General features: G+C 39.3%; 2 protein-coding genes across 2 annotated transcripts; both read right to left on the bottom strand.

Annotated features, from left to right (window-relative positions):
- Positions 1-11,699: 11,699 nt before the first annotated feature.
- smpdl3a (sphingomyelin phosphodiesterase acid like 3A) lies at positions 11,700-20,645 on the bottom strand. Its single transcript, XM_031316231.2, has 8 exons — positions 20,445-20,645; positions 19,461-19,674; positions 17,576-17,720; positions 16,209-16,305; positions 15,869-16,032; positions 14,504-14,684; positions 13,001-13,125; positions 11,700-12,544 (listed from the first exon to the last, which is right to left on the bottom strand). Exons 1-8 carry the CDS (start codon positions 20,536-20,538, stop codon positions 12,239-12,241), a joined length of 1,326 nt encoding a protein of 441 aa, XP_031172091.1. The 5' UTR covers positions 20,539-20,645; the 3' UTR covers positions 11,700-12,238.
- A 1,997-nt stretch (positions 20,646-22,642) lies between these two features.
- Positions 22,643-24,813, bottom strand: LOC116061863 (fatty acid-binding protein, brain). Its single transcript, XM_031316233.2, has 4 exons — positions 24,575-24,813; positions 24,232-24,404; positions 23,675-23,776; positions 22,643-22,929 (listed from the first exon to the last, which is right to left on the bottom strand). The coding sequence occupies exons 1-4, from the start codon at positions 24,645-24,647 to the stop codon at positions 22,879-22,881; spliced, it is 399 nt and encodes a 132-aa protein (XP_031172093.1). The 5' UTR covers positions 24,648-24,813; the 3' UTR covers positions 22,643-22,878.
- Between the last annotated feature and the right edge of the window lie 3,073 nt (positions 24,814-27,886).

Below are 27,886 nucleotides of genomic sequence, written 5' to 3'. Positions count from 1 at the left end.
TATTGTTCTTTTGCGCATGCGGGTCAGTTCGAAACCGCAAACAGTTCATACTGGAATCTGATATAGGCCACATTTTAAAAGGTAATGTGAACAGCCAAACAAAAAAATCTGATCTGAGCAAAAAAATCAGAATTAAGCATTAAGACTTGCGGTGTGAACGTAGCCTTATACCACCAAGAAAATACACATATTGATATAAATGGATTACGTGAACATTGATTTTTCCTTTATCGTTATTGCTAAGTATTTACTGGTGCAAAAATACAGTCAAAACTTGTCTGATACAGTGTTTCACAGATCACATAGATCATATGTAATATCTGTTTTACACTATTTGACCAATGGAAGCCTTGAAGAGAAATGTAGCCTTTTGCGAACCAATTTGCTGGAAAGCTCCAATGCTTCATGAGGCTTCATCTCGCCATCACTAGTAAAATGGGGCTTAATGTGGCTAAAAATATTATGTAATAATACGATTAATCTTTTAGTTTGGTTGATAGGGCATGTGTGGGAAGAGATGTGAGGATCAGCACTAAGGAGGCGGGTCTGACTCGTTAGGTCAGTGATGCAACACACCTGGGAGATGCCGGGAGAGCAACAGTAAAGTTGTTGACCCCATTTACGCCAGGTATTAATATGCAATATGTATAGGTATATGTGTTATCAGGACAAGGAAAAAAAAATCATTTTTAATACCAGATGTAAATGTAAGTGTGGCTGTTGAGTTTCACCATGCAGAGACAGAGTGAATTGTTTTGGACTGTGTAACAATTTAGGAACTTTGACACACAACTTCTTACAGTCCCGCAACTACAGCTGAGTCAAAGCAATACCCCCCCCCCAAAAAAAAACTGAGCACACTCACCATCTTCACCTGTGTCCTTAGGTGGCAGGTGGCATGGCAGGCCATGTAACCACATGTAAGGTTGAAGGGTAACCATTAAAGTGGTCAATGTCTGCAGGGAACTATCTCTAACTACTAACTTACTATCTTATCAACCAAACATTCCCATCAGTCTACATTTTATCAGATTGAATTTGCCTCATAACACAGCAGGAAATAGCCACTGAACTACATTTTTTTTCGATTATCTCATGTTCCACCCTTACAACGTTGTTCTGCAACACCCTGTCACACTCTAGTACAGTATAATGAGGCACTTTTTTGGCAAGGGCTGCCATCTTTTGTGCCCATTCATAAATTCATCACCAGCACAATAATCAGAGCTTTGTTCCCTCGTACAATAGCTTTACTCGAGTGGGAAATGTACCAACTCCCCGTTACTGGGTGAAATTTTAATTGGAAGTAGAGACTCGACCGTGCAGCCGGAATGTCAATAGCTGGCCTCCATCCAACTCATACACACACACACACACACACACACATGCTTGCCTCAGGTGTCTTGCTGTATGACGTGTATGACCTGCTTATGACCCCATTTGCAAGCAAAATGGAATTAAAATTGAGTAAAAAATGCAGGAAATTGCTCACAAGGTCTGTACATTTCAAATACAAAGAATGGATATTATAAGCATAACCTAAAAAAGAAGCAGGTGTGTCATTAATGTTCAACTGTTATTGCATGACAGTGTTTGACAAAGCAAACATATAGGCTCCTTGATTTAGCTATCCTTAAGGATGGAAATATAAAGTTTGTTATGGCATCATTAAAATTGAAGGTTGTATCCTCTGGGGAGCGTGAATTTCTTCAGCTATCTGAGAACTAGATGAACTATTTTGTGTGCAAAGATGACAGATTGTAGTCCAAAAAAGCTTACAGTGTCAGAATCTGTAATGGTTCATCTTCTGAGGAGCGTGAATCTGCTCAGTGAATTTTATGGCCACTGGAGTTGAATATTTCTTGTTGGTCTGATGGAGGAGCAAGAAAAAAAGGTCAAACGGTCACCAAAAACAAAAATATTAAAACATTATAAAAACCCTAGGATCAATCATCTTGACACCAAACGACTAAGCTAAGTTAGAAAATGTATGTGTTTAATTTGGAGGGTTTTTTTCTTCTAAGTTCTAAAGGGAACTTTTTTTCATTTACAAAGTCACACTTTTCTTCTTTTTGTCCTGCTTATCCTGCTCGCTTTAAATGAAATAGCATTTTTTTTTTTTGTTGGGGGGGTGGATGCTGTTCCAACTGGACACAGCCACCATCAGAGAGTAAAGTAATGGGCTCTGTGGAGTCTGATTGGCTGTTGGGGAACTGCCTATGGTGGGCTGATACAAAGGAGTGATCTGGGCTACAAGAGGCTTAAAGCAAACTCCAATCTGAGGTAGGACCCCCACTAGTGCGCACACACACACACACACACACACACACACACACACACACACACACACACACACACACACAGCTCGTTGCTGTCTCCACTCACTGATGAAGGAGCCCATTCATGCCCCCTGACAAATTACTACTGAAGCATGAGACTAAAGAGACCCCCCACCCCTCTGTCTCTGTCTCTCTCTCTCTCTCTCTCTCCATTATAGACTGTGTGAGACTTGGGTGTGAGAGAATATCACACGGGACACCGGAGTTATGAAAAGAGCATTATGTTAACAGTTCTGAGCAACAACAGAACAATGGCTTCATATTTTTCTTTTACTGTAAAATGTATCGTCCTGCAGCAAAACAGACAAAGTACAGTAAAGTTTACTGTGAATAATAAAAACGTTACAAAGAGCTTTACAATAATTTATTAAACTGGTGAATTATATAGATCAGAGTGAAATAAAATACTGTTTTATTGCATGCGAAACATTTTTATCCTTAATAGTAACAAACCTAATGGCCCTAATTTCTCAGAACTTCTCGATCTACCCTTTACAATATAGCCTACAAAGAGAACAGAATAAGCCCTTTCTTTGTCTTACTTAGATCATTTAATGAGATCAGCTGCACAGTGATTAGCAGGTTTTGCCCACATGATGCAGGGTGGCGAGGGGAGCGTGGCAGAGAGATTAGTGTTAAATGCAACAAGAATAAGTCTCAGTACCTTCACCGAAAGTCAAATTGATATTGTAATTGAAAATGTTGCGTGATACCTGTAGGCAGACCTACAGTAACTAGTCATCCATTTCAATCATCCTGATGCCGTTATATACAGTAGCGCGGAGATCTTCAACAGGGGTCCGGGACCCCTATGGGGTCCTCAGAGTTACTGCAAGGGGGCCACCAAATTATTCTTTTTTTTTTTAACGTGTTTTTCAAAATTTAAAATGTCTTAACATTTACTATTTGTGAGGAAAAAAAACACTGATAGGCTTACTGACCTATAGGTAAGGTAGTCACTAAGGTAGTCATCCACAGATACAGGTAATCCTAAGGATTCACTGTGCCATATGTAACATTAAAACATGATTTATAAAATCATGCCAACAATTATTATTTTAGTAGGTTAGTATTCTATGCATTAAAAAGGTATGTATAAAGGCTTTAGGCCACCCTACACATTATTGTAGATCCAGTTTAATATGCAACTTCATTTTATACAATATATTTAGTAGGGGGTCCCTGCTCCATCTCTCTTTTAGTTAAGGAGTCCTTGGCTTAAAAACGTTGTAGACCCCTGCAGTAGCGGCAATCCAATGACAATTACCATCCTGTTTTTTAAGTGAAAAGACCTACCTATGCTTTAAAATAAGGAATGACACAACATAGTGAAAGGCTACTTAATTTTTTAAACGCTGTTGAAACAATGGTAATCTCACTAATGGAATTTCCCCCATTGAGGGTTTAACAAAATGCTTCTTTAACTTTAACGGTGAGTCAGCACCAAACCGCACTAATCACTTTTAGTCCAATCCAGACCAGACGAGGGCTGTTTTAAACAAAAGGATTAGGCAGAGTCCAGAAGGAGGAGATCAACTGAGGTCACAGGCCACTGCCGACCCTGTGTGTGAGGTGAAAAGATCCTCAAAACATCTTGGTGTCTGCATTAATGCAACAAGCCCCAAGGCTTCATGTGCAGGGGTCTAAACTGTAGGGGAAATCAAGGCAACAATTTAGGTGGTAGATCATATAAAAAGTAGCAACCCTCTCATCATTAAGCCATGCAGTGCCTACATTTGGGCCCCTAAAGACATTAAGATGTGTTAAATCTGATTAAAGAGTAATATTACTATCGTTTCGACAGCATTTAAAGAACAGTAGCCTTTCACTACATTGTGTCATTCCTTATATTAAAGCTGTGGTGGGCAGTTTTCTTTTGGCGTCATTGGGCAAAATTCCATAATAATTTTTCAGAATATTGGTCTGGGAGAAAAGTAGACTTCTGCACCACCTCGGCTCCATTTTCAGGCTTTAGAAAATCTAGCCTGTGAGGGGAGACTTTGGCCAATCACAGGATATTTCAGAGAGAGGACGTTCCCATTGGCTGTTCTACAAACATGTAAATGTCCCTTCAGAAGGTGAAAGCCGGATAAGGTTGCTCTTCCAGCATTGGCAACAGCTGCCTACACTGCAAAGCAACACAAAAAAAGCAAGACAGACTTCACAAAAAGAGAGTCTGAGATAAACACAATAAAGCATGTCAATATGGACAAAATGTTTTAGAGAAAGAGAGAAAATGTTGCTAATAATTTAGCCTTCTGCTAACCTAAGCTAGGTTTAGCCTAGACATCTAGACATGTTTTGACCTGCAAACCACTAATTAATGCTCACTGGATCTAAAGTAGTAGTCCCTCCATCTAATTGACAAAAGTTCATGAGAGGTCTTAATAAGCTAGATCCCTTAAGCTTTAAAAAGGTTTCAAGAGAATCAGCTTTAATTGCAACGTTTACTCAGGATCAAGACCTTTGTGGTGTCTACTTCCTTTGGAGTGACCACATTTTTTTTTTTTTCAAGTCAAGTCAAGCTTTATTTGTCAATTTCTTCACATATACTAGACATGCAGAGGAATCGAAAGTTTGTTTCTCACCATCCCACGGTGAAGAAGAAAAATGCACAACAGATAAGACAAGACATTTCTACCACAAGAGTAACTCAACAGATATTAGATATTTTTCCTAACACTAAAACAATAAACGGCAACAATATCACAAGACAAGATCACAAGACAAAAACACAAGAATGTCACAAGCAGCAACATTTTTTATATGATGATATATATGGTGTGGTAGTGCAGAAAGATGTGCAAATATGCAACAGCATTCATTTGAAGACAGGGAGACGTTTCATTATATATATATATATATATATATATATATATATATATATATATATATATATATATATATATATATATATATATACATATATACACATATATACACATATATATATATATATATATATATATATATATATATATATATATATATATACATATATATATATATGTATATACATATATATATATATATATATATATATATATACATATATATATATTCATATTCTATCTCTCCCTTATTCCTTCTAGTGTGAAGTCATATATGCCACAGCGGGTTAGGGCTAAAGTATGACTCTAAAACTGCAGGAATTAAACCAATTAGATGGGAGATCACTGGCTATTAAAACTTAAAGAGAGGGACAGTGCTTAAATCTTGAAGATGTTAAAAGGGATTAGGTGAGCTGGAAGGCTGAAGGGTAATGGTACACACACACACACACACACACACACACACACACACAAACACACACACACACACACACAGATTCCAGCTCCCCAGGAGAGGGCAGTTGGATGGCTATACTGTCCTGACAGTAATCCTCAGATTAACTGGTTGTGGGGCACCGCCAGTCAGCCACCAGTCAGTCACCAGTCAGACAGCCAGCCGGCCAACTGGAACAAAAGCAGAAATGTATGCAAACCTGAACATGTGGGTCAGTCAGCCAAACAGAGAGCTGGCCAGACAGACAGTCATTAAAGAAGACAGACAGTCAACCAGCTTATAATAATGTTTTTAAAGGATCTCCTCTCTTTGACCCTTTGGCAACCGTCTCCTCAGTTTTTCAGCCACAACTTTTCATTTTGTTCCTCTAAATATCATTTAGTGCCATTTATACTTCACTTTTTTTCAGTGGGAAATGTGTGTACCTTGCTGCTAATACTTCCAAATTGAGTGTTACTTTTAATGGACTATTTTAATTTTGATAGTAAAGCTCCAACTCCAGTGTAACCTTCTGAAAGATAAACTTCAAGCAGGTTTCGGGAACATGATGCATTTAGATTTAATTTCCACCCAGATCCTGACACACTCGCAAAACTGCATCAACAAAGACATGGATCTTTCTCCAGCACGTTAAAAACCATGTCTTGAATAAAGGCAGAAAGATAAGTTCATCTGGCCACTCAGTCTAAATGTATTGAATTTCTCTTACAATTAGTAAATAATGTATTTTAAATACATGCATAATCATGTCAATTTAACAATTTTGACCATTATGCCAACTGCATATGTTCTTTGTACCTTATACTTCATACTGTGTACTTTTGCACATTCCTGCACAAACTGTACAGCTCTTCCACTTTAAAAACATATATATATATATATATATATATATATATATATATATTTATTTTTTTTTTTCTGTTTTTTTCCATGTTCTCTCTATTGTAAATTTTGTCTATTTTATATTATGTCTCTTGACTTTTGCATTCACTATGCACCAAAACGGCAAGACAAATTCCTGTGCAAACCAACTGGGCAATCGAACTGTTTCTTGTTTGTCAATCAATTCTATTCTGTTTACATTCTTGTCTTTTCATAGTCATAGTTAATATTTAATAATAAGCTATTGCACTGTTCAATCCCTGCACTGTTCACTTTTGCACTACCACCACTGCACACACTCTACCATAGCACCTTATCATTGTCATTGCATCACATGGTCAGTCCATACCAGACCTTTATAATCACTTCACAAATTGGTATCTCTTTTAATTTCTGTGAGTGATTTTTATGTATGTGAGATATATGTGTGTTTGTTTTGTTATGGTTGTCTAAGCTACTGGATGCCTTAAATTTCCCTCGGGATGAATAAAGTATCTATCTATCTAAGATGCTACAATCTGACTTTCAACCAGTTAAAACAACTGACTTACCAAAAGTTGACCCTTCCAGATACAGGTGTTTTTATATTACAATGAATTGAAACCTCTTGTCTGCACACAGGTGATGTCCATTCAACTAATCATGTGACTTCTTCTTTTATGTGACTATTTTGCAGTGGTGGAAGAAGTACTCAGATCTTTTACTAAAGATAATAGTAGCACTACATACTGTAGCCAAGTAAAAGTCCTGCATTCAAAACTTTATTGGGTAGCTTTCAAATTTCGCCCAAGGATCAATAGTCTTACCATACCTTATCTTATCTTCATCAGAATTGATTTGCTCATTACATTTTGTATTGTCTGTTTACATGTGTGTATGTGGATACATACAGTAAGTATAAGTACCACATCATTGTAAATACAGTACAGTACTTGAGTAAATGTACTTAGTTACTTTCCACCACCACTCCCTTTCAAAAACTGCATGGTCATTCAATCACTGCCGTGACAGCGTGTATATAAAAGTGCTTGCAACTTGAATGGAGTTTGGTTGAAAAGCTTGAAATAACTTGTTTTCATTATATTGTTTTCGTTAAATAATAGCTAACGGTGACCTCAGAGAAGGATTCGGAGCTTTACTGCTGTTGCCGTGGCGATGGAGTCCAGTCCATCGTCATGCTCACCACCGACTCTGTCTCCACGGTTACGTTCTGTCAGGCACCGAGAGGAGGGAGGCCAGGCTCAGTCGGGAATAATAATGGCAGCGGGGGCACATGAGGGGAAAGATTTGAACACACACACACACACACACACACACACACACACACACACACACACACACACACACACACACACACACACACACACACACACACACACACACACACACACACACACACACACACACACACACACACACACACACACACACACACACACACACACACACACACACACACACACACACACGGGTTTATGTTTTCTTTGGATCGGGTCAGGTTGTGACCACTTTAACAAAACCTAATTCTTCCCTCAAAGTTTGGTTTATTTGATTAACTTTTGAGGGGTCTAACGAAATAAAATGATCCAGTAATTCACAACAAATGCAGTAAAGACGCATGGAAATAGACTATATTCTACGGAAATGTGTTTTTCCTGCTTGCCCGGCCACCTCACAAACCCTAACATTTATACTGCAACACCTTGGTGGCTCCCTACCCCCTTTGGCCAACAGCTTCTATATGCCAAAATCTAATAGGCACAAAATATGGCAAGTCTATTTCTGTTGCAGCCCAACTTTTGGTGATTTGGGTGGATTTTTACACCAAAAAAAGGCTTTACAGTGGAGCTTTAAGGGAGGTGTGATCAACATTTGGGAAGGGAGGCACAGGGACAAAAGAGCTGGGAGGGTGGAGGGGGAGAGGAGGGGAGCGAATGCTTGGAGTGGTGGCTGAGAAACAAGTGGAGTTACTGGAAAGTTTGAACAGGAGAAGAATAAGATCAGGGGGCTGACGGTGGGAGGGAGTGAAATTGAAGTGCGAGGGTCAGATGAGGTTAGTCGCTGTTCCTTTGCCTCCCTTGCAGAGACGAGCTAGCCTGCACACGTTCTACTGTGACTTTCAAATTAGCAACTCTTACAGCCCTGCACTCATATTCAGACTAGGTGTTAGGTTTAGGAAAATGGCAGACCCAGAAATGCAGAGACAGCAGGGCAGTGGTGAGCTTAAGGAGTTTGTCGGTACACGATCTGTGCTGCCTGCACGATCCGTCCAGCGCGAGATGTTCGCGCATGCGCAGATGATAATCATGTTTTACCAAGGATACGAAACTGCACGATCTGTTCCACGCTAGCCTCCACCGGGAAGCTAACGTTAGTTTAGCTAACAGCTAATTCGGCTAACCGCTAGCTGACAGCTTGATTCAGTCTAAAATAACGTTAACTCAAACCAAACACTGGGAAAAGCAGGCTACAGCTAAATTAAGACTTTACGTAATAACAATAAAGACAAGTATTGATTGATTGTATTTTAAATGAGCACAAGTAAAGTAGAACTGACGTAACAGCTGTTATATATTTTAACGGTTATTTTCAGGTTTTATTTTGAGGGTCTTTTAAAGTTATTACATGCTGTCTCAGCTAGCGGTTAGCCGAATTAGCTGTTAGCTAAACTAACGTTAGCTTCCCGGTGGAGGCTAGCGTGGAACAGATCGTGCAGTTTCGTATCCTCGGTAAAACATGATTATCATCTGCGCATGCGCGAACATCTTGCGCATATGCAGGCAGCACAGATCGTGTAACGACAGATTTAATAAAATAAAAAGCATTACAACAAAAGGAGTCCTGAAGACAGCAGGCGAAAATAGTTCCAAAACGTTGAGGAAGCCAAAAGACCAGGAATAACAAAAAAAGCTGGAACACCGAGACAAAGGGGGTAGACTTACACACACTCACAATACAATACAATGATCTGACCACAGACAAAGACAACACAGACACTAAATACACAAGATAACGAGTCGGTGGCCCAGCATAAAACATATACAACCATGACAGTTTAGACACATTCTTTGAATAAAGATCTTTTATTTAGTAGAAAAATAAACTGCAAAATTAAAATCGATACACTCTCACTGTGATATGTAACATGATGTTTTCCATTTGTTTATTCTTTAGGGAGGGAAAAACTGGCCGTTTTTAGGATGTACCTACCTCTGCACTAAAGAAAACACGTTTTTTTTTCTGGTTACTCAGTACTCACTGACTGTGGAGTCTGTAGTACTTTATTGTGTTGACTGCTGTAGCGTGTTCATGTTAAATAAAAAGTATGTTCATTTAACTGCTTTGGGGTCAATTCTTCATGTCAACATTACTATTTTTAATCTGATCTGATTTAAATCCATGTTGTAATTTAACCCGCCGCACATACTGAAATATGTTATATTACAGAAGTTAAAGACCCTCCCACCACCATTTTACTGTGACTGAATACAGTAAAATACTGTTCAGTACTTATGATTAATCAACACCATCCGCTAGGGTTGGGCATCGTTAAGATTTTTTACAATTCTGATTCCAATTTCGATTCTTCCTTTAGATTCCCGTTCTTATCGATTCTTGATTCCGATTCTTTGTGGGGTGGAGTTAAAATGGGTCACATGCTTATTTCACAGATGTATTTTTTTATTTCAATGGTGATTTACAGTTTTTCCGAGCTTTTTCAACATAAAATAAAGCCACACTTTAGAGCGCCGCTTACTGTGCTCCGTGGCTGCGACACAAAAAGCGCCTGGAAGTACGGTGGCCGCAACGGAAACCAAAACTTGCGTGTGCTAAATATGGAATGGATGATCGAATTCAAAACGATTCCTAACGATTTCAATAAAGAAACAATTAAGATTGGGATCGTAATTTTTGAAACGATTCCAAGGTGGAACCGGTTCTCGATGCCCAATCCTAGCATCCGCTCAAGTGATGGTCGACATATGGCAGCAATTAGGTCATTCCAGAGATTAGGTTTAAACCATTGGTGCTGGGAAAACAGAGAATAATGGACTCAACTCAATCTGTGAACGGACTACACCTTAATCTGTTTTATGAAGCACACTGAGGAAGCGTATCCAGCTAAAAGCCATCACGCCCAATGATTTCCTTAATAAAGTCGACACTCTCAAAACTAACAAGCAGATGAGTTGGAGAAGAATTCTTTTTAACGCTTTGTGTCAGTGCATTTTCTCTATTTTCAATTACTTATTCATTGCTATGTGTATTCATTGGATTGCATCTGGATAGGTTTCCATACCAAAATGTAATATTTTAGATGGAATATCCTGTAATAGTAACATACAAGTTATTGTATTGCCTTTCAACCCAGGATAAATGGGAGCACTGTGTGCCGTTTCCATTGTCATGACTCTTTGTATTACTGAATGTTCCTAAAGTTAAACTGCAAATTTACTCTGAAATTGTGCGATTTATAGTCTGGATTGCATATGGATGACTTTTAATACCAAAAAGTAATAAATCTCAGATTGAATATCACCCAATGAAGAACCATCTTGGAGGGAAAGAGTCAAAGTTTAATTTATAATTGGGGGCGGCAGAAAGAGTGCATTGTATTTCCCTTTTTATGATTCCAGTATTCAAGTAAAAAATTAATCATTTTAAAAATTTAAAAAAGCTCAATGTGACTCCTGAGAGAAATATATCGAGAACACTCGAAAGGTGAGAGGCAGATGAGTTAGAGGACTTTTTATACTTTAAATGCTGCTACTCAATATAATTAAGATATTTATAAGACTTCTGTCAAGTGTATTGACTCTTTATGAAATTACTAGAGATGTTCCGATACCAGGACGGGATCAAATCTGGGTGGGGAAAGTGAAAGAGCAGCGCTTATCCCTCCTTCATTACCACCACTGAGGTGCCCTTGAGCAGGGCCCTTAACCCCAACCGCTCCAGTGGAGCTGCTCAGTGGCCAGCAGATCAGACTGTGGTTGTACCGGGCAGCTTCCTGCGATGAATGTGTAACTGTGTGAATGTGATCAGGGCAAAGGAGAAGTTTCCTCTCAGTGAACCTTCCCTGAATAAATAAAGGTTAAAAAAAAAAAAAATTGCCTAAAATGCTGGTATCGGAAAGAACTGGAGTTTAAGCACAAATTCCGATACCATGTAATTTAGCTCCGAAGAAAATCTACTTTGAAGTAGTTTATGTATGTTCTTTTTCCGTTACGACTGACTGTCAAACTGGAAAAAAAGACGGTTATGTGGCATTCATTGCTTGTGTTTGTTCCAGTCCAGCCAGTCCGTACAGCAAAGACAGAAATCATATCACATCCATACAGGGATGGTAGTATACAGCTGTTAAAACATAAGAAAATATATGACACACTGGTATCGGATCAGTACTCGGTATCGGCCTATACGCAAGTTCAGGTATTGGAATCGGTAAGCAAAAAATGGTATCAGACCATCTCTAGAAATTACTGATTCGCTGTGAAATTGTGCAATTTGTAATCTGGACTGCATGCGGATAACTTTCAATACCAGAAAGTAATATACAAGTTGAAGTTAAAATCGTAAAAGCAAAAAGGTAGATTTGGGAGCAGCAGAATGAATGCATGTAATTCCCCTTTTCATAACTCAAGCAGAGTCAAAAAATAAAAATGATTCTAAACATCATATACTAAATGTGACTCCTGAGACAAATCCCTCATTTTTGGTCCCTATCCCTGCTACCATTCTGCCTTTGCGACACATTTGGAGTAGGACAGTCGGTCCAGGCAGAGCACAGCACACACCTGGCTGAGCTTACAGTCGCCTTCGCAGGTGATGCTGCTGTTGTAGCTGACCATGAAGTGGCTGAAATACATGTCGAAGGCTTTGGTCTGCGGCAGCCTGAAGCTCAGGCCCAGCTGGAGCAAGCTTTGTGGCTGCAGGTCAGTCAGTCCAAAAGCCTCGGTCATGATATATTCAAGCCTCCAGTCAGATCTTTGTTTCTCGTTGGCTTCCGTCAGATTCAAATAGTACTGCCAGATATCCTTCAGAGATAGAGAAAAGCCCCGACAGAGGGGGAGAGAGAGAAAAAGTCTTTAGAGTCTTTTTTTGAATGCCAGAAACTGTTTTTGTGTGCTGATTGACACCGTGATTAATCACCAAGAGGGACTTCTTTCTTCGGCCTTTGATAAAAGTTTAAAGTATTCAAAGTGCTGCACATTTTGAGTTTGGCCTTGAATTTTATCAGAATGCTTTCAAACTCAATCATCTGTCTTCTGTATTTTTTCAAACTTTTTTTTTTTTTATTTGTTAAGGTTTCACTGGACAACAGAAATCAGGCATCTCACTAGAAGTTTTATTAATATACTATATGTGAGATTTGAGAGAGGAATTTATGATCTACTGTCTTGCTATATGTTGGGCTGCTCTGGCCCCTTAGTTCCAATATAAAATGTTTTCATGTTAAAGTGAGCTGGTTGTGCTGCAGCAGAGCTCCTTACCAGCAGTGCGTAGTCCTTGGTGTTGTACAAGTACATGCGGAAAGCCGGGTTGTTAGAGTAGGGCTCCAAAACATGTTTGATTGGTGTGACAGCCGGTGACACGAAAAGAGAATTCACTGGTTTACCTACAGAACAAAACAAAAAACACAAATACCGCATCATTCGGTTGCACAGAATACTGAATGCGCTCAGGTTGTAAGCATGTGTGTGTCTGGGATCTCTTTTCTACCTTGCTTCTTTTACAAAGTCTGTCAGCAGATCTATCTGTGTTCTTATTCATTCCTCGTAGACTGGATGGGTGCTATAGTTTCTAGAAGCTGTAGTCGTACCGGACGTTCACATCAGTTTCCAGTTTCCAGCCCGCTGTTCTGCATAAGCTAATCTATGTGCATGTAACCGACTACTAGTACAAAAACAGCTTGTTTCAGTCTGGTTTTTAAAGGTGCCCTGCCACACAAAACTGTTTTTACTTGTATTTTTTAAAATATGTTAGGTCCATATGTGTGTGTGTTATGTCGTGAATGTGAAAATGAACTGCTACCTCCTCTGTCAGCTCTAGCCACTGAAAAGAAATAAGCGGAGAAATGCGGCCAATTACAAAAGCTGGTCAGTCTGACATCATGTTGCCTGAGCTCATTACTTTTGCGCTGGGTAAAGGATGCTGATAGCCAGGCTCTCATTGGCTAGCAGTTAGCCAATCAGAGTCAAGCAGCTTAGCTCGTTGAATATTAATGAGAACTGGCACAAATCGAGCTGAGTCTTCCTGCAGGCTTTCTATACCACGCTAGAATGGCTTGAAACAAGGTAACCAAGGCATTTTTTCCACAAAAAAAATGTTACAGAGTCCATGGAAGAACTTCAGACATTGCCACAAAGTAATGAAATACGTGTGGCAGGGCACCTTTAAGAAATATATTTTACTGAAAATACTCGGACTCAAACACAATGGAGGTTGTAAATGATCTCAGAATCCGTTAGTGTACTCAAAACCTTAAGCACAGCTTGTTTCTGTTTTGCCCATCAGAACTACAACTTCTCTTGACTCAATCAAAAAGCTTTTTACGCTTATTAAGCTCAGAGATTTATAGATGGAAGATAAGATGAAGATCTTCATTCAAAATAATGTTTAAATCTGCGTCATTTTTTTAGTTTTGTTGCTTTTTGGCTTACATGCACTAACTACCTCAGCAATGCAAACTGCTTCTGCTGATTGAGTGTCTGTGTAGCTTGAAGGCAGAGCTGTGCATTGTGTTTTATACATAATGATCCTACTATTATCTTTATTTAATCTGTGACTCCATATCAAAGGGTTGGTGCTTTAAAGAAAGAGGTTTTTCTTCTCTTTATCAGAATGATACCTTTGTCTTTCTAACTTTCTGTTTAGGATGTACATCTGTCTTCATTTTCTATCTATCTACTTTTGGAAGTGTTGTGTCCAATTTGTGGTGGTAGGTCAAGCGCACATGATCAAAGTTAACTTTATTAACAGGAAATAAGTTGTACCCTGTTGGTCCAACAGCACCATGATGCTGTCACGGTGGGTGTGGCCATAGAAGTGTCCCGCGATGACATGACTGAACTCCCTGAAGATGGCGACCAGCCGCTCGTTGTGGCTCTCTCTTACAGCAGTGGTGTTTCTGGCATAGGGCAGGTACCCCACTGGCACATGAGCTATGATGTACACCTGGAGTAGGAACAAAGACACATTCAAATCCCAGGTCAGTGCAAACTGAACTAAAAGTGTCAGGATTGCTGGCAAATAAGGCTCAGCGATACGGAGAAAATCAAATATCACGATATTTTTCGAACGATATTGCGACGATATTGTAGGGTTGACTATTGGTGCTTTCACAAAATATTTAGACAATGAGACTTGTGATTAATAATCATCAGTAATGTGGATATAATGACTAAATTAAAGAACTCCAAGAACAGTCTGGAAAGTTCAAAAAATGACATCACTTTAATGCAGCCTGTAAAACCAGGAAACGTGTGTCATAATACGATATCTAAAATCTAAGACAAGCCTCATATCACGATATCGATTTATATTGTTATATTGCCCAGTCCTACTGGCAAACATAGGTTTTTTTCCTATACCGTTTGTACGATTGTTTAACTTTTTGATTCATGTGCGAAGAATAAGCTTTGGTTTCAATCATCAGTCCCTCCAGGATTTCGTGGCCTTTTTTGAGATTGTTGCAGCCTAAAATGCCTGATTTTGCGGGAGCTTTTGTAAAAAATTGCGATAAAAGTTGCAATGTCTATTGTATTTTTGTTGCAATGAAGTTGTGAGAGACAGTCAAAATTGCTTATATTTCTTTAAAAATAAAATAAAACTTGTTTTGGGGAGAATAAAACTACTCTGAGCTGAGTTTTCCTGGTAACCTTACCAAAAAGGCTCAGGATGCTGCAAATGTTGGTGTAATGTAAAAAATAGCTGGTGGATTTATAACAAAAAATTATAATTTATTAAGATTATTGAATTAATCAAATTTGAACATATGTGTCAGTGGCTTGTTGATCTTTACATTGTTAGATAATTTCCTATCCTGGGCTGGGACACACATTCATACGGTTTGATAAAGTACTTATTGGATTGGTATTGGGATTGGGATTGGTTGAAGACGTGGGAAACTCCGGTTATTGGTCAAATTTGCGGAAAAGTTGCATTGATTGGTCAAAATTGCGAGTCGCACCGAATTCACGGTGAGTGGTTGAATTCGCGTGAATTGTTGCGATCGCGACATCCTGGCAGGACTGAATCATGTCAAATGTACCAAGCTATAATAATTAATTTGACAATGATACTGTACACCGACTTTAAGGCAAGTCAAAGGTCAGGCTTCAAGATACAAAATGTTAGACCTTCTCCAGACTCTGAGCAGCTTTCTCCAGAGTTTTCTCCAGCCACTCAAACTGTCCAGCAGGGTCCGTCACGTTTCTTGTGACTTTATTGGGGCCGTAGTAGAGGATAGTGTTGAGACTAAGCACCCGCAAACCAGGCTTTACCAGCTGGGAGTAGAAACCACCTGCAGGAACCGGACAAAGACACTTACTTGAATAGAGCGCAATGGTTTCAAAGAAAATTAAAAGAAATATGAAGAACTTGCATTATAACTTAAACCCAATGAACATATTCTGCAGGCTTGAAATGCAATAATGTGACAGAAACACCTTCGCAGTGGCTGACCCACTAACATGTTACCTTGTGAGAGTGTGAGCAGAGCTTCGGTCTGCAGCCAGGGTTTCCACAGCTGGGCAGCAGCTTTGTAGATGGCGTTAGTGGAGCTCGGCATCTGGTCCTGAAACAACCATGCAACAACACTTAGCCTGGGCATGAATACACATTGTTATGCAGCAGCGCTTTACGTAACAGCATGTCATTACAAACATGAAATAAAGTCTCACATACAATGACAGTTATGATCAAATAAATCCCTAAAATCATTATTCTAAAAGGAACACACTGCATTCTATATATATATATATATATATACTGTATATGGCAATCATTTCAATAATTAAACAATCTAGTGCCAGATATTAGGGTTTTACTACTATTATTGGCGTCTCTTGAATGTCAGTTGGTATCATGCACAGGTCATTGTTGAGGCTAGAGCTGCACAGATTCATCGATTTGTTTTCAACTGTTAATCGCCAACTATTCTGACAATCGATCAATCGGGTCGAGTCGTTTTTTTTTTAAGATTCTCTGATTCCAGCTTCTTAAATGTTTCTTCACTCCTCTATGACGGTAAACCGAATATTTTTGAGTTATGTTAGTGGACAAAAAACAAGACATTTGAGGACATCATCTTGGACATACTGATCGACGTGTTTAACCATTTTCTGACATTGTACAGGCCAAACAACTAATCCATTAGTTGAGAAAATAATCGACAGATTAAAGGTGCCGTAGGTAGGATTGTGAAGATCCAGGACTTAGCCAAAAAATTTGAACATCAACAACTTCTCAGTCCCTCCCCCCTTTCCGCTAAAGCCCAAAACGGTCTCCTAAGCCCCTCCCCCCACAAGGGAGAACGAATGCGTGTGCATGAGCAGTGATTGACACGCAGTTAGACACCCCCCCTGGCCCTGATTGGTGCATCTGAACAGGGAGCTGTGGATTTTTGCAAATCACACTACAGGCTGTAGGTGGTACCAGAGGAAGTGGATTTTTTTTTAAATGACCTGCTTCATGTATTTCTACTGGAACATAGGGTCAGTTTCAGCAAATATGACAGAAAGTCTTACCTACTGCACCTTTAATCGACAATGAAAATTAACTTGAGTTGCGGCCCTACTTGAGGCTCAACAGAAATATCCTAAATACTAGCCTCTTAAATAAATGCTCAAATTAAAATATATTCATGAACACTGAAACAAAATGTCACGCCGGCCACTAAATGAGTCAAACTGATTTAGAATAAAAAAAATAAAATAAAAAAAAGCTTCCCTCTACTTCTGTGAAAGAGTGGTGGTTCGGAGTGAGAAGTGATGAGAAGGTTACACTTTCAGTTCCACTCTGATATGCTACACCCTACAATCATTTGTCCTGTGATCTAAAGTTACCTGTGGCCAGTAGTCATGGTTACCCAGAGCAGGATAGACTGTCAGGTTCGGGAAGTGTTGTCTGATGGTCTGGGTCATGTTACTGATCACCTGGATCACGGTGTCCGTAGAGAGCTCACCCGCGGGGACGTGAGGTGGACTGTCACTGGTGGAGGGGGGGGGGAACAAGAGCCACGGTCATTCACCCAGAACTGCTCATTTATTTTACTTGTGAAGAGCGTTGTAGGGAACCATCCACATTTTGGTTGAAAGAATCCCACATTTCTGATATAGAAACTTTTTGAAAATGGGTCAAATTTGACCCGAGGACAACAGGAGGGTTAAACTCTTGAAGTAATAAAGAACTATAATTTACCAAAAACACCTGGGTTTATGTTGCTTCCCTTTACCGTAACGAGCTGGGTCGTAACAAAAGCCACAAAAACGGGAACTTTTTTTTGTTGCTTTCAAGGTTTTCCTGACTTGATTTGAATTCATGACTTTTCTCAACCACCAAAATCATTGAGTTGACAAGAAAATATAAGGACAAATGTGTACAATGAGGATAGCGACTACTGGGTCTTATCTTTGTACTTTCTATAATGTTGTCAGACACTTAGAATATTAATCTGAGCCTATCAGTGGCAAAACGAGCACTTTTGTGAAGGTAAATACAAGCTGGACAATTGCCCTTTTACATTGTAGCACCTCTCTAATACTGAACAAATGCCAAAGATTGTTGTTCCAATCAGTCACTTAGACACAAAAATATAGGAAAATAGGGTTGAAAAACGGTAGTTACCCTTTAAGCATGACTTTAAATGTGAAGTGGTTGCAGTAAGTGAAGCAGTCAGCATAACAATTAGTAATCAAGGAAAACCCTGATTTCTCAACACTGCTGTACATTGTCTAGCTGTACTCAACTGTACAATATTGCAGACATAGCGGGAATTCCACTGTACAATGGATTTCCCCTTTAAGTAAACTCGTGCTACAAAGCCCAATAACAATAGAATAAAGCAAAAATCTGCTTGCACAGTAACTTAAACTTGGAAAAGACTCCCTGAGGGTGGAGGATTAAGTGGCAAGGCGTTCTCTTAAGCATGTTTAATAAGTCTATGAATTTCTGGCTAAGCTGCTGATTAATGGAAGGCTGTGTTGAGGCAATGCTGCTGTGATTGATGTTTACAGTTTTTCCTACGGCATTATCACAGTGTAGTGAACATTAGTTTTCAGTTTCCTCAAGGGAACGCAGAGCTGTAAAGCTGGCGGTAGGCAGTTTTCGTTTGGCGTCATTGGATAAAAATCCCATTATAAACTTTCAGCGTATTGTAATGCAAGAGGTCCAAGATAAAACTAGACGCTAGACTTGAGATATTTTGTTATTATAGACATCAGATGAATGAGAGTTGAGAGTTTGATGGGAATGTGATTAGTTGTGCAGGTATTTGGTAACAAACCATGACATTGAATACATTCAAATTTTTAACTGATGAAGCCGCTGTCAGAAAAGTCAGAGGTTTATTAAAAAGTGATTACAATGCATCCTGTGGGAAACTATGTCTGAACCATCTTGTCTCTGTTTTAAGACATGGCTAAAAAGAATTAGAAATGGGAAGTGAGGGCCATCTAAAGTCACTTTACTTCACAGAAACTTCCTCATTCCTCAAGTCTAAAACCTCAAAGTGGTTTCACATAGAAGTACAGACCGCACACTCACTTAGTAGTGAGAGAATAGGATATGAAACTACTGTAAAGCCACTTTATTGGTTCTATGAGCTTTTCTATGAGATGGCACCAGTTTCCCATAAAGGCAGAACAACAAAACCGTTATGTCTCAAAGAAAAAGAAAGCAGTATAATGCCAACATCCGTCATTATCACTCTCCCTTCATCGGTGTACTGACCCGGTCCATATGATGAAGTCCTGTGGTTGTGTGAGCGGCGCCATGTGAGCGAAGGCTGACTGGATGAGGCGGTACGGAGAGTCACACAGGAAGTCCCCGAACAGGCCGGCGTGAGTGGCGGGGGCTCCTTTGGAGGAGTAGCAAACCTTGGTGGGGTCCGGGGCCAGGTGGTAGGTGGGGTCCAGGTGGAGGTCCGTGATGTGCCAGAACCTGCCTGGATAGATGGAGTGACAGTGAGCAAGAAGAAAGGGTGAAGGAGACAAAGACGAAAGCCTAAAATATACTTCTTTTTAGAAATGACAACACATGCAATAAATTAGGGTTAATTTTGACCACAGACATGGAACTAAGGGTTAAAATGTGTCTCAATTTCATAATATATCTCTCTTTGTAGGCTTTGTATTATTATGTATTATGGGGGTGCTAAATTCACGTCATTTTACTTGTTGTGTCGTGAGGTAATAGCCTATTATGAGTTCTCCTTGGTTTAGTTTTGTGACTATTTGAGTCTTATTTTATGCTAGGTTATGAAACAAACTGCTAACCTGTTTTGCAACTGAAGTTAAAAAAAAAAAAAAAACATCAGTAGCCCCATTAAAAGTAGCCTATGTGAGGAGTGTGCGTTTCTGACCAAACTCCGTTTAAAAATCTGCCAATTAATATGTTTCTGACTACCTGCTAACAAAATGTTACATTCACAGCCACATTGAACACTTAACATAAATCCACAATTTCTTAGGGTCAATTCGGCGAGCATGGCATCCACCAAGCAGCACTAAACATAACAAAACATCGACATTTATTAGCTGAATCACAGAACTCCCAACCGCACACGTTTCATAATTGTTCAATCCACAGATAAACCACAAGTGTTGACTCACGCTGTGCATTTTAGCCCGTGTAGTTATGTGAATTGTGACAAGAGGCGGACATAAATAAATAACAGAAATAAACTGGCAGACTTCCATCCTGAAGTCCACTCACCTGTGGCGGCCGAGAGGTAGCTGCTCCCAGCGGGGGCCGCCGCAAGAGGAGCCGCGCCGCACAGCAGCAACACGAAACACAAACGTTGTACCATGTTTATCGTGTTAAAACACGACAGTATGGTGAATCATATGGACTACATATAAACTAAAGTAGCCGACGATTGTAAACAGGAAGTGCAGTGGTCATGTGACTTCCTCTGTTTTGGAGCTCAGGGGGAGGAACTTGTGATAACAGAAATGCAGTTTGAGCTGGACAGTTGATACCAGTCATATATACACTTTTACTTGATTCACATTTCCATAGCAGGACTTTTACTTTATGGATGTTTTTACAGTGTGATATTGCTACTTTTAATGTAGTAAATTATCTGAATACAAACTAATAATAAGCTGATAGGGTACCCTTCTTCATGACTGAACACCCACCCAACCTTTTTGGATTATGACCCCTTGATATCTAGGGTCGACATGTGGCCCCACGTCACAGGTTATAGATTAGTGTGGACATGAGCAGTTCTACCAAAGGGGGATTTTTACTTATTGGATTCTTTCATTTTAACCCTTGTGTTGTCCTCAGGTCAAAATTGACCCGTTTTAAAAGTGTCTATATGAAAAATACGGGTTTCTTTCAACTAAATTGCCCAAAAATAACATGGATAGTCCCATACTCGAAACAGGCTGTAGTTATGCCTCAACATACGTTCCTCTGATCTTAACTATTAGCTAAAATAATTCATAATATCAGGAGTTTGCAACTAAAAAATTAGACATAATTTAACACAAATTAGGTTTATTTACCATATACTCTAAAAAATAAATGTAAAACTAGCGGTGATGAGTTGGAATGAAATTGGCCAAGAAGATGTAACACAGAATTGGGTGATAATTTATACTTTATGTTTTATAAAACAGGCAAAACAGACCGGGTCGGGCGGCTGGGTAGTAGATACCAGGGATTTTGTTTCAGATATTTAGATATTTCTCTCTTCCACCCTATACATTGAAGGTGAATAATGATAACAATTTATAGTGCTCACAAAAACACTTTTTAAAAATTCAGCAGGAGCATCCCTTTCCAAAATCAGTGCCCCTTTTGCCCTGCATAACCGAGACAACGCTGTCAGCAGATTTAATAGCGACTATTTCTTTGGTAGAAATTAGTTTCAATAAAAAAAAATAAAAAATCTTGACAGCGAGGTCTGTGGCTTATTCATTATTCAAACCTAGGCAGGTTAAACCAAAGGATGGATACAAATACGTAGATGTGAGTGATACGATATTCTTAGGTAAACAGATCCTTCATTTACAGTAATCAAATACATGTACTGTCAAAGTATAACTCTCTAGCGAGGATTGAAGAGCCATTTGAGGCCTTAAAATCAGATATAATCACATCAGTCAGTAAGCTGACTGGTGAGTCCCAGCTGCACCCCACATTCCTGTATGCTAAACAACTACAGCGGATAGCTATGGCCATCTTAGAAGATAGCCTACACCCTTACACCATTTGAATAGGGAATTCCAGTATCTCCCCTCTGGACGGAGGCTAATCGTCCCTGGTTGTAGAACTACAAGATTTAAAAACAGTTTTGTCCCAGAGGCAATGACTCTGTTAAACAAACTGTAGAACCACTTGCACATGAGCACCTTGGTCATGTACTAGCTGTAGAATTTCTGCACATAACTGCACATGTCAATGTGGTCATGTACTGTTTTTTTTATCCATGTTCTACTGTCTGTTTTATATGTTTTGATGTTTTGTGTGTTGCATGTTATGTTTTAAGGATGCCCTGCCTCTTAGACTGTAAACCTAGTTTACCTATGGGTACCAATAAAGTAACCTAAACCTGAACCTGAACCTGATCAGAGACCAACTGTTCACTCTGAGGGGAATATTTGGCATATTGATGTAATTCCTCCAACTTGGTCCCAGAAAATAGTCTCACTAAGCTACCAGGTTTGAAGCTGGGGTGGGAAATTGTGTGGGATTTGTTTCGTAAATTGACATATAATACAGTGACACTTTACGGCCTCATGCAGAGAAAGTTTTTCAGTTCCCCTCCTAAAAGATAGAGATTCAGTGTCAGAAGGGTTTATTAAATTCTTTTGACCGAGGAATATTTATTCTCTCGTCGACCACATTGAAAGATGGAACCACTGCGACATAATATCAAAACAAAAGAGAAGAGACCAATATTTACTCTGTGTTTTTTTTTTTTATTTCATGTTTCACACAGGGTACCAAAAGACGATCCATCCATCACGACAGAAATGTTTTCATATATAAAAAAAAAAAAAATCTTACAAAACATGTGCAGCCTGCAGGCTGTGGACATGCGGAGGAGGATGAAGTGCAAAGAGAGGCATACAGTCAATAATAATTATAAAATCAACACTTCTTGGCCGGAGTGGGATGATGTCAGTCGGAGCACTCATGCCTTCTCATAGCTACGCACCGCATGGACATCTTCAAAGGTCAAATTCTGCAGGGGGAGAGAGACCACAGTTACCATGACAGCGAATTACATCTTCCCTAATCTAACATTTAACCAGCGGAAAACAAAGCGGTGCTTGAGTGGGGAATCTGGCGAAGCAGCTTTTGGCAGCTGCCCCGTTGGTAATTTACTTTGTTTAATACAAACAAGCTAATTTGACTATTATCGTGTGAAAAGGCATGCTCATTCATCACAACAAAACAAAAGATAAACGGATTCTTTGCTGCACTTTTAGAGCTTCAGAAAGACAATAAAAACTGTCTATAATGTGTGTTTTAGTACAATTTTTTTAATATTTAAAGACTACCTGCAGACGTTTTCCATGCACAAATTATTCCTGAATAATACCAAACAATGTGCATTGCCCTCACAACTTGAAGAAAGCAAAGTTAATTGCCCACTACACTATATTTTTTAATTTCAACAGCTGTTATAGAACCATTGCTTCCAGTGAAAGGATATTGATATCTGAGCTTCTGAAAAATCATGAATACTTCATAAAAAATTATATATATTATATTCCAGTAATGCACAACAAAATTGTATCTTTACGTACAGCTAACCAACTGGCATTTATTGCCACATGGCTACACAATCAGACTTTCATAGTTTAAGTGTCCGTTTCTATTTTGATATTAAATGTAATCCCTTTAAGGCATGTATGTAAGTTATGTACTGTATATTGCTGTCAAACAAGACAAGGATATGTGTGATCTGGGTGCATTTTTCTTACCATGACCATCTTGCCATCCTTGATTTCTCTGACAAGCTTGTTCTCCTTGCCGTCCCACTTCTGGACGTGGACCAACTTGTCTCCCTCCATCGTCACTATGGACTGTAAGACAAAAAGAGAAGAATGTTTTTAACAAGTGAGGCGGACAATCAGTTCGTTAAGATCCTGCCAAATGTTTATCTATAGCCAGACATCTCCAGATGTCAAGTCTCGTCACTGACCCACAAATTTTTGAAAAAAAGTTTGATCAGAACTGCATTTTGAAAGAAAATCTTTTTAACGTACTTACTATTCTGCACATGGGGAGATGCGACAGTGGCACAAATGAAACCTTGGATTAAATAAGATTCATGACTTTTATAATTAGGATTTCCTTAATTAAAGCCCAATTAAAACCACTTCTAATATTGCAGGACACTTCTTGGACACCATTCAAGCTCTCCTGGTGTCTGAGGGTGAGTGGTTTTAATGGGTTGTTCAGCATGATCTGGTTTCAATTACTCATATGTGTTTGATTATTTATTTTTTTGAGCAAGAATTATTATATATCAGCTTACTTTGCAGTTCCTGTCGTCAGCGGTGGCTTCGTCGAACTCCTCTCCCAGCTTGAAGGAGATCTCTGTGTTTTTGAAGGTGCTCTGGGTGCGAACCACCACCTTGTCACCCTCCTGGCTGATGATTATAGTCGGTTTGGTCACATTACCGACCTGCCGGGTGGCAAAGCCCACACCTGATCAGGGCACGGGGAGGGGGTGGAAATGTGGCTGTTAGTGGTCTAAACCTCTGAATATTTCAGTTATCATATAGGCACACAAAAGAAATCGGACAAGATACACAGTTATTGTTCAAGCTTGATCTAAAGCATCCATAAAAAGGGAAAAGAAACAGGCTGTTACTCACCGAGTGCTTTCATGTACTCATCAAAATTCTCACTGTCGACCAGTTTCCAAGTGGCACAGAAGGCGTCGACCATGGTGAAGGTTTTCAGAGAGGCAAAGTAATCTCCAAAGCAAACTGAGCAAGCTGCAGCTTTTGCAAGTTTCCCCGCTGGTGTTATTATTCTGCTTCTTATTATTATGCATGCAGGTGGGTGGCGCCAAGCGTCCCATTGGCTCAGGAGATTTTCTCTGAGTTGGGATTGGATATTTAAATTGGGTCACGGTCTCACAGACCCTTAGACCAAAAAAAAAAAAAAAAAAAGAAAAAAGAGAAGAGAAGCTAAATTAGCCCATTTGTATGCTTAATGATGTAATTACTCTCATTCATGGGTGTCAGTCGGGTTTGGTGAGATTAAGTGTGGTGCTGATACATCTCAGAAAGACATTTTAAAAGTAAGAGAGAGTAAAGACCAAAAACCTAGATATTCATTTGCATTTCACCAAAATAAAAGTTTGAATTAAAGGGAAACATTCAACACCAAAGTTCCCTCTGAACTTATAGTTTTCTGTTCGAAAATGGACTTCAGAGAGTTGGTGGTAAAAGACACAGTTAGTGTGCTTCAGGAGCTAATCCATATTAATGTTGAAATTAATTTCCTAATCTTAATCCGCTGCTAGCTTTGTGTTAAAGACAGGCCTTCTTGTGCCTGGAATGTGTCATGTTCTGCAGCAGCGCGCCAGTGGAGCAGAATCAGTTTGTTTGACAGCCCTTTGTCCTGAACTGCATTAACAACCCCCCCCCCCGACAAAAAAAACTGCAATTTCTTCATGCTCAACTCACACACTAATTATTGTCCATAAACCTTCATATATATATATATATGTGTGTGTGTGTGTGTGTGTGTGTGTGTGTGCGCGCGTGTGCGTGCATGCGTGCGTGTGTGTAGGTTCTGCTTTCTCAAACAATGGAAATGTATGTTACAATCATATCTGCTTTAAAGTCCGAAGGAAGTTTGTTTTTCTCGTTGGAAGCATGCTGACTTCCATTAGACAAGTTACAACTACGCTTTAATTATACTCTCAGCAATATCATCATGTTAAGGTGTCTCAAACATTTAAAGACGCTGTCTGGTTTCCTTTCTCCCCTCAAAGCCATGTTTCTAGGACAAACATCAGATGGATGGGATGTTTAAGGGAAATCTATGATCTAAGAATTTTTTATTCAATTTTTTTTGTCATACTTTTTTTTTGCAGAGGTGGAAATTGAAGTATTCTCAAATACTTTACTTTGTTACAAATGTACTTGTACTAACTGTGTTTTTCCATAACAAAGACATATTGTACTACTACTCTTTACTCTTTTTATGTATAGTTTCAGTACAGAGGTACACCCTGTGGTACAATGGGATTTAGTTCATTTGCCCTTTATTCATTCCCTCTTACCTTCCTCACCTTTAGCTGATACAAGCGAAAATATTCTCACCCAAGAGCAGGGGGTACTCTATATTCTTCACAGTCAACATTTAGATTGCAGGACTTGATTCGATAATGATTTGAGTACTCTGAGTTTAGTCTGCCTGGGCAGTTTCAGCAGCATACAGTTTTACACCCACGGTGTTTGGAATAAGATTTTTCAGCAATCACATATGAGTGTATGCAAGGGCCTAACTTTGGGTTCAACATCGGGGGGGTTCAGATCTCCACTTTTGGGCAAAATGGAAATTTTGAGCATATCAAACACTTCATTTCCTGCATTCTGGTAAATTTTTCTGCAACAATTTGTGTCTTTTCTGCATCAAATTGCGGGGCAAATGTTTTTATTTATGTAAAGGAAATTGTAATTAGATATTTGGGGGGGGGGGGTTGTTTGATTACAACCCCCCCATCCCCCCTGTAAACTACACATACTGTATGAGTGTATGTTTGGGTGTCTGTGCTGTGCAGCGCGAGTGGACAGTTAGTGAAAGGTCTCTGCTGCCGCTCTCTGGTGAGAAATAGAACAGTGTTGCGTTTGAAATAAAAGAGAGCTAAGCAAGACACTGTCCAACAGAATTTGACTTGCTTGAGATCATTTTTCTGCTCATAGATGAACAACTCAAAATGTGTTAACTATACAAAGACATACATCTGCAATCTTGTGGGATTAATCATTTATTCAGTAAAGCCCATAATCAGATTTACAGAACAATCAGCAATATTCACTTAACCCTTGTCTTGTCTTCCCATCGACAGTGTACTTGTCCTCCTGGATCAATATTAAAAATGAACACTTTAATACTTTTTTTTTGTTTTTGATGCTTTTGTTATTGTTACCGGCACCAGACCTTGGGGGAATCTGGACCGGCAGCAATGGCTACACAGGCTAGGAAGCACTGCGCAGCTTAAGGAAAACTGTGAATCAACAGAGAGCACGTTAGCGTGTTGCTCACGGCAAAACTTGTTTATTTCTGAAACAATTGCATACAGTTCCCATACATTCACTTCACATTCACTGGACTCGGACACCTACAGTCTTTGACATATAACCAATGCTATCCTGCTAACACAAATTCAACCGTAGCATAATACACACCCATACATACAACATTCTGACACATTATGTTCTCTCATACACGTGCACTTAATATTAGCACTTGACAAGATGGCGTCGCCATGTTACTGAATGACCGGGAATGTAAAACTAGCTTGAAACAGTATTTCTCATCACCATTTTCTCACTGATGGCTGGCTAATACTCTGAACAAAAGATAGAACATATTTTCTTATGTTACAGGACGCTAATATCAGTAACTTACACTTACAAACTACTATGAAAAACTACATTGTAAAACCGAAGTTCATACGAACTACTCAGCCTGCCGACACTGGTCGGAACAACTAGCTTCAAAGTTACGCTTTCTACTCCTAAAACAAACACCTCAAAATCAGCTCACAACATCACACAACGATTTCTGTAACATTTAGATAATCTGCTGATACAAGCAGTATGAGGATACAATACCATATGAAAAAGTGAGTTTTTCAGTACCTGTGAATCAACAGAGAGCACGTTAGCGTGTTGCTCACGGCAAAACTTGTTTATTTCTGAGCTGCGCATGAGCAGAGCTAAGAGCTACGGTCTCTAATGGATCCACAGCAGCGCCATAGCGCCATCTACTGACGTGGAAGCGTAATAGCTTCAATACGTCTGTAAGGATTAGTTACAATGGTTCAAATATTAAACAAAAATTGGGGGGTTGTCTGTTTAAACAAAAACTAAACATACAGCCTTTTCAACCTACTACATTATCCAACCACCAAACTCACACCAAGTTATTACTACACTTATTTTTGG

The sequence above is a fragment of the Sander lucioperca genome, chromosome 19 (genome assembly GCF_008315115.2).
Source record: "Sander lucioperca isolate FBNREF2018 chromosome 19, SLUC_FBN_1.2, whole genome shotgun sequence".
Lineage (NCBI taxonomy): Eukaryota > Metazoa > Chordata > Actinopteri > Perciformes > Percidae > Sander > Sander lucioperca.
The sequence above is the reverse complement of the archived record's forward strand: the minus strand, read 5'-3'. Positions and strand labels throughout refer to the sequence as shown.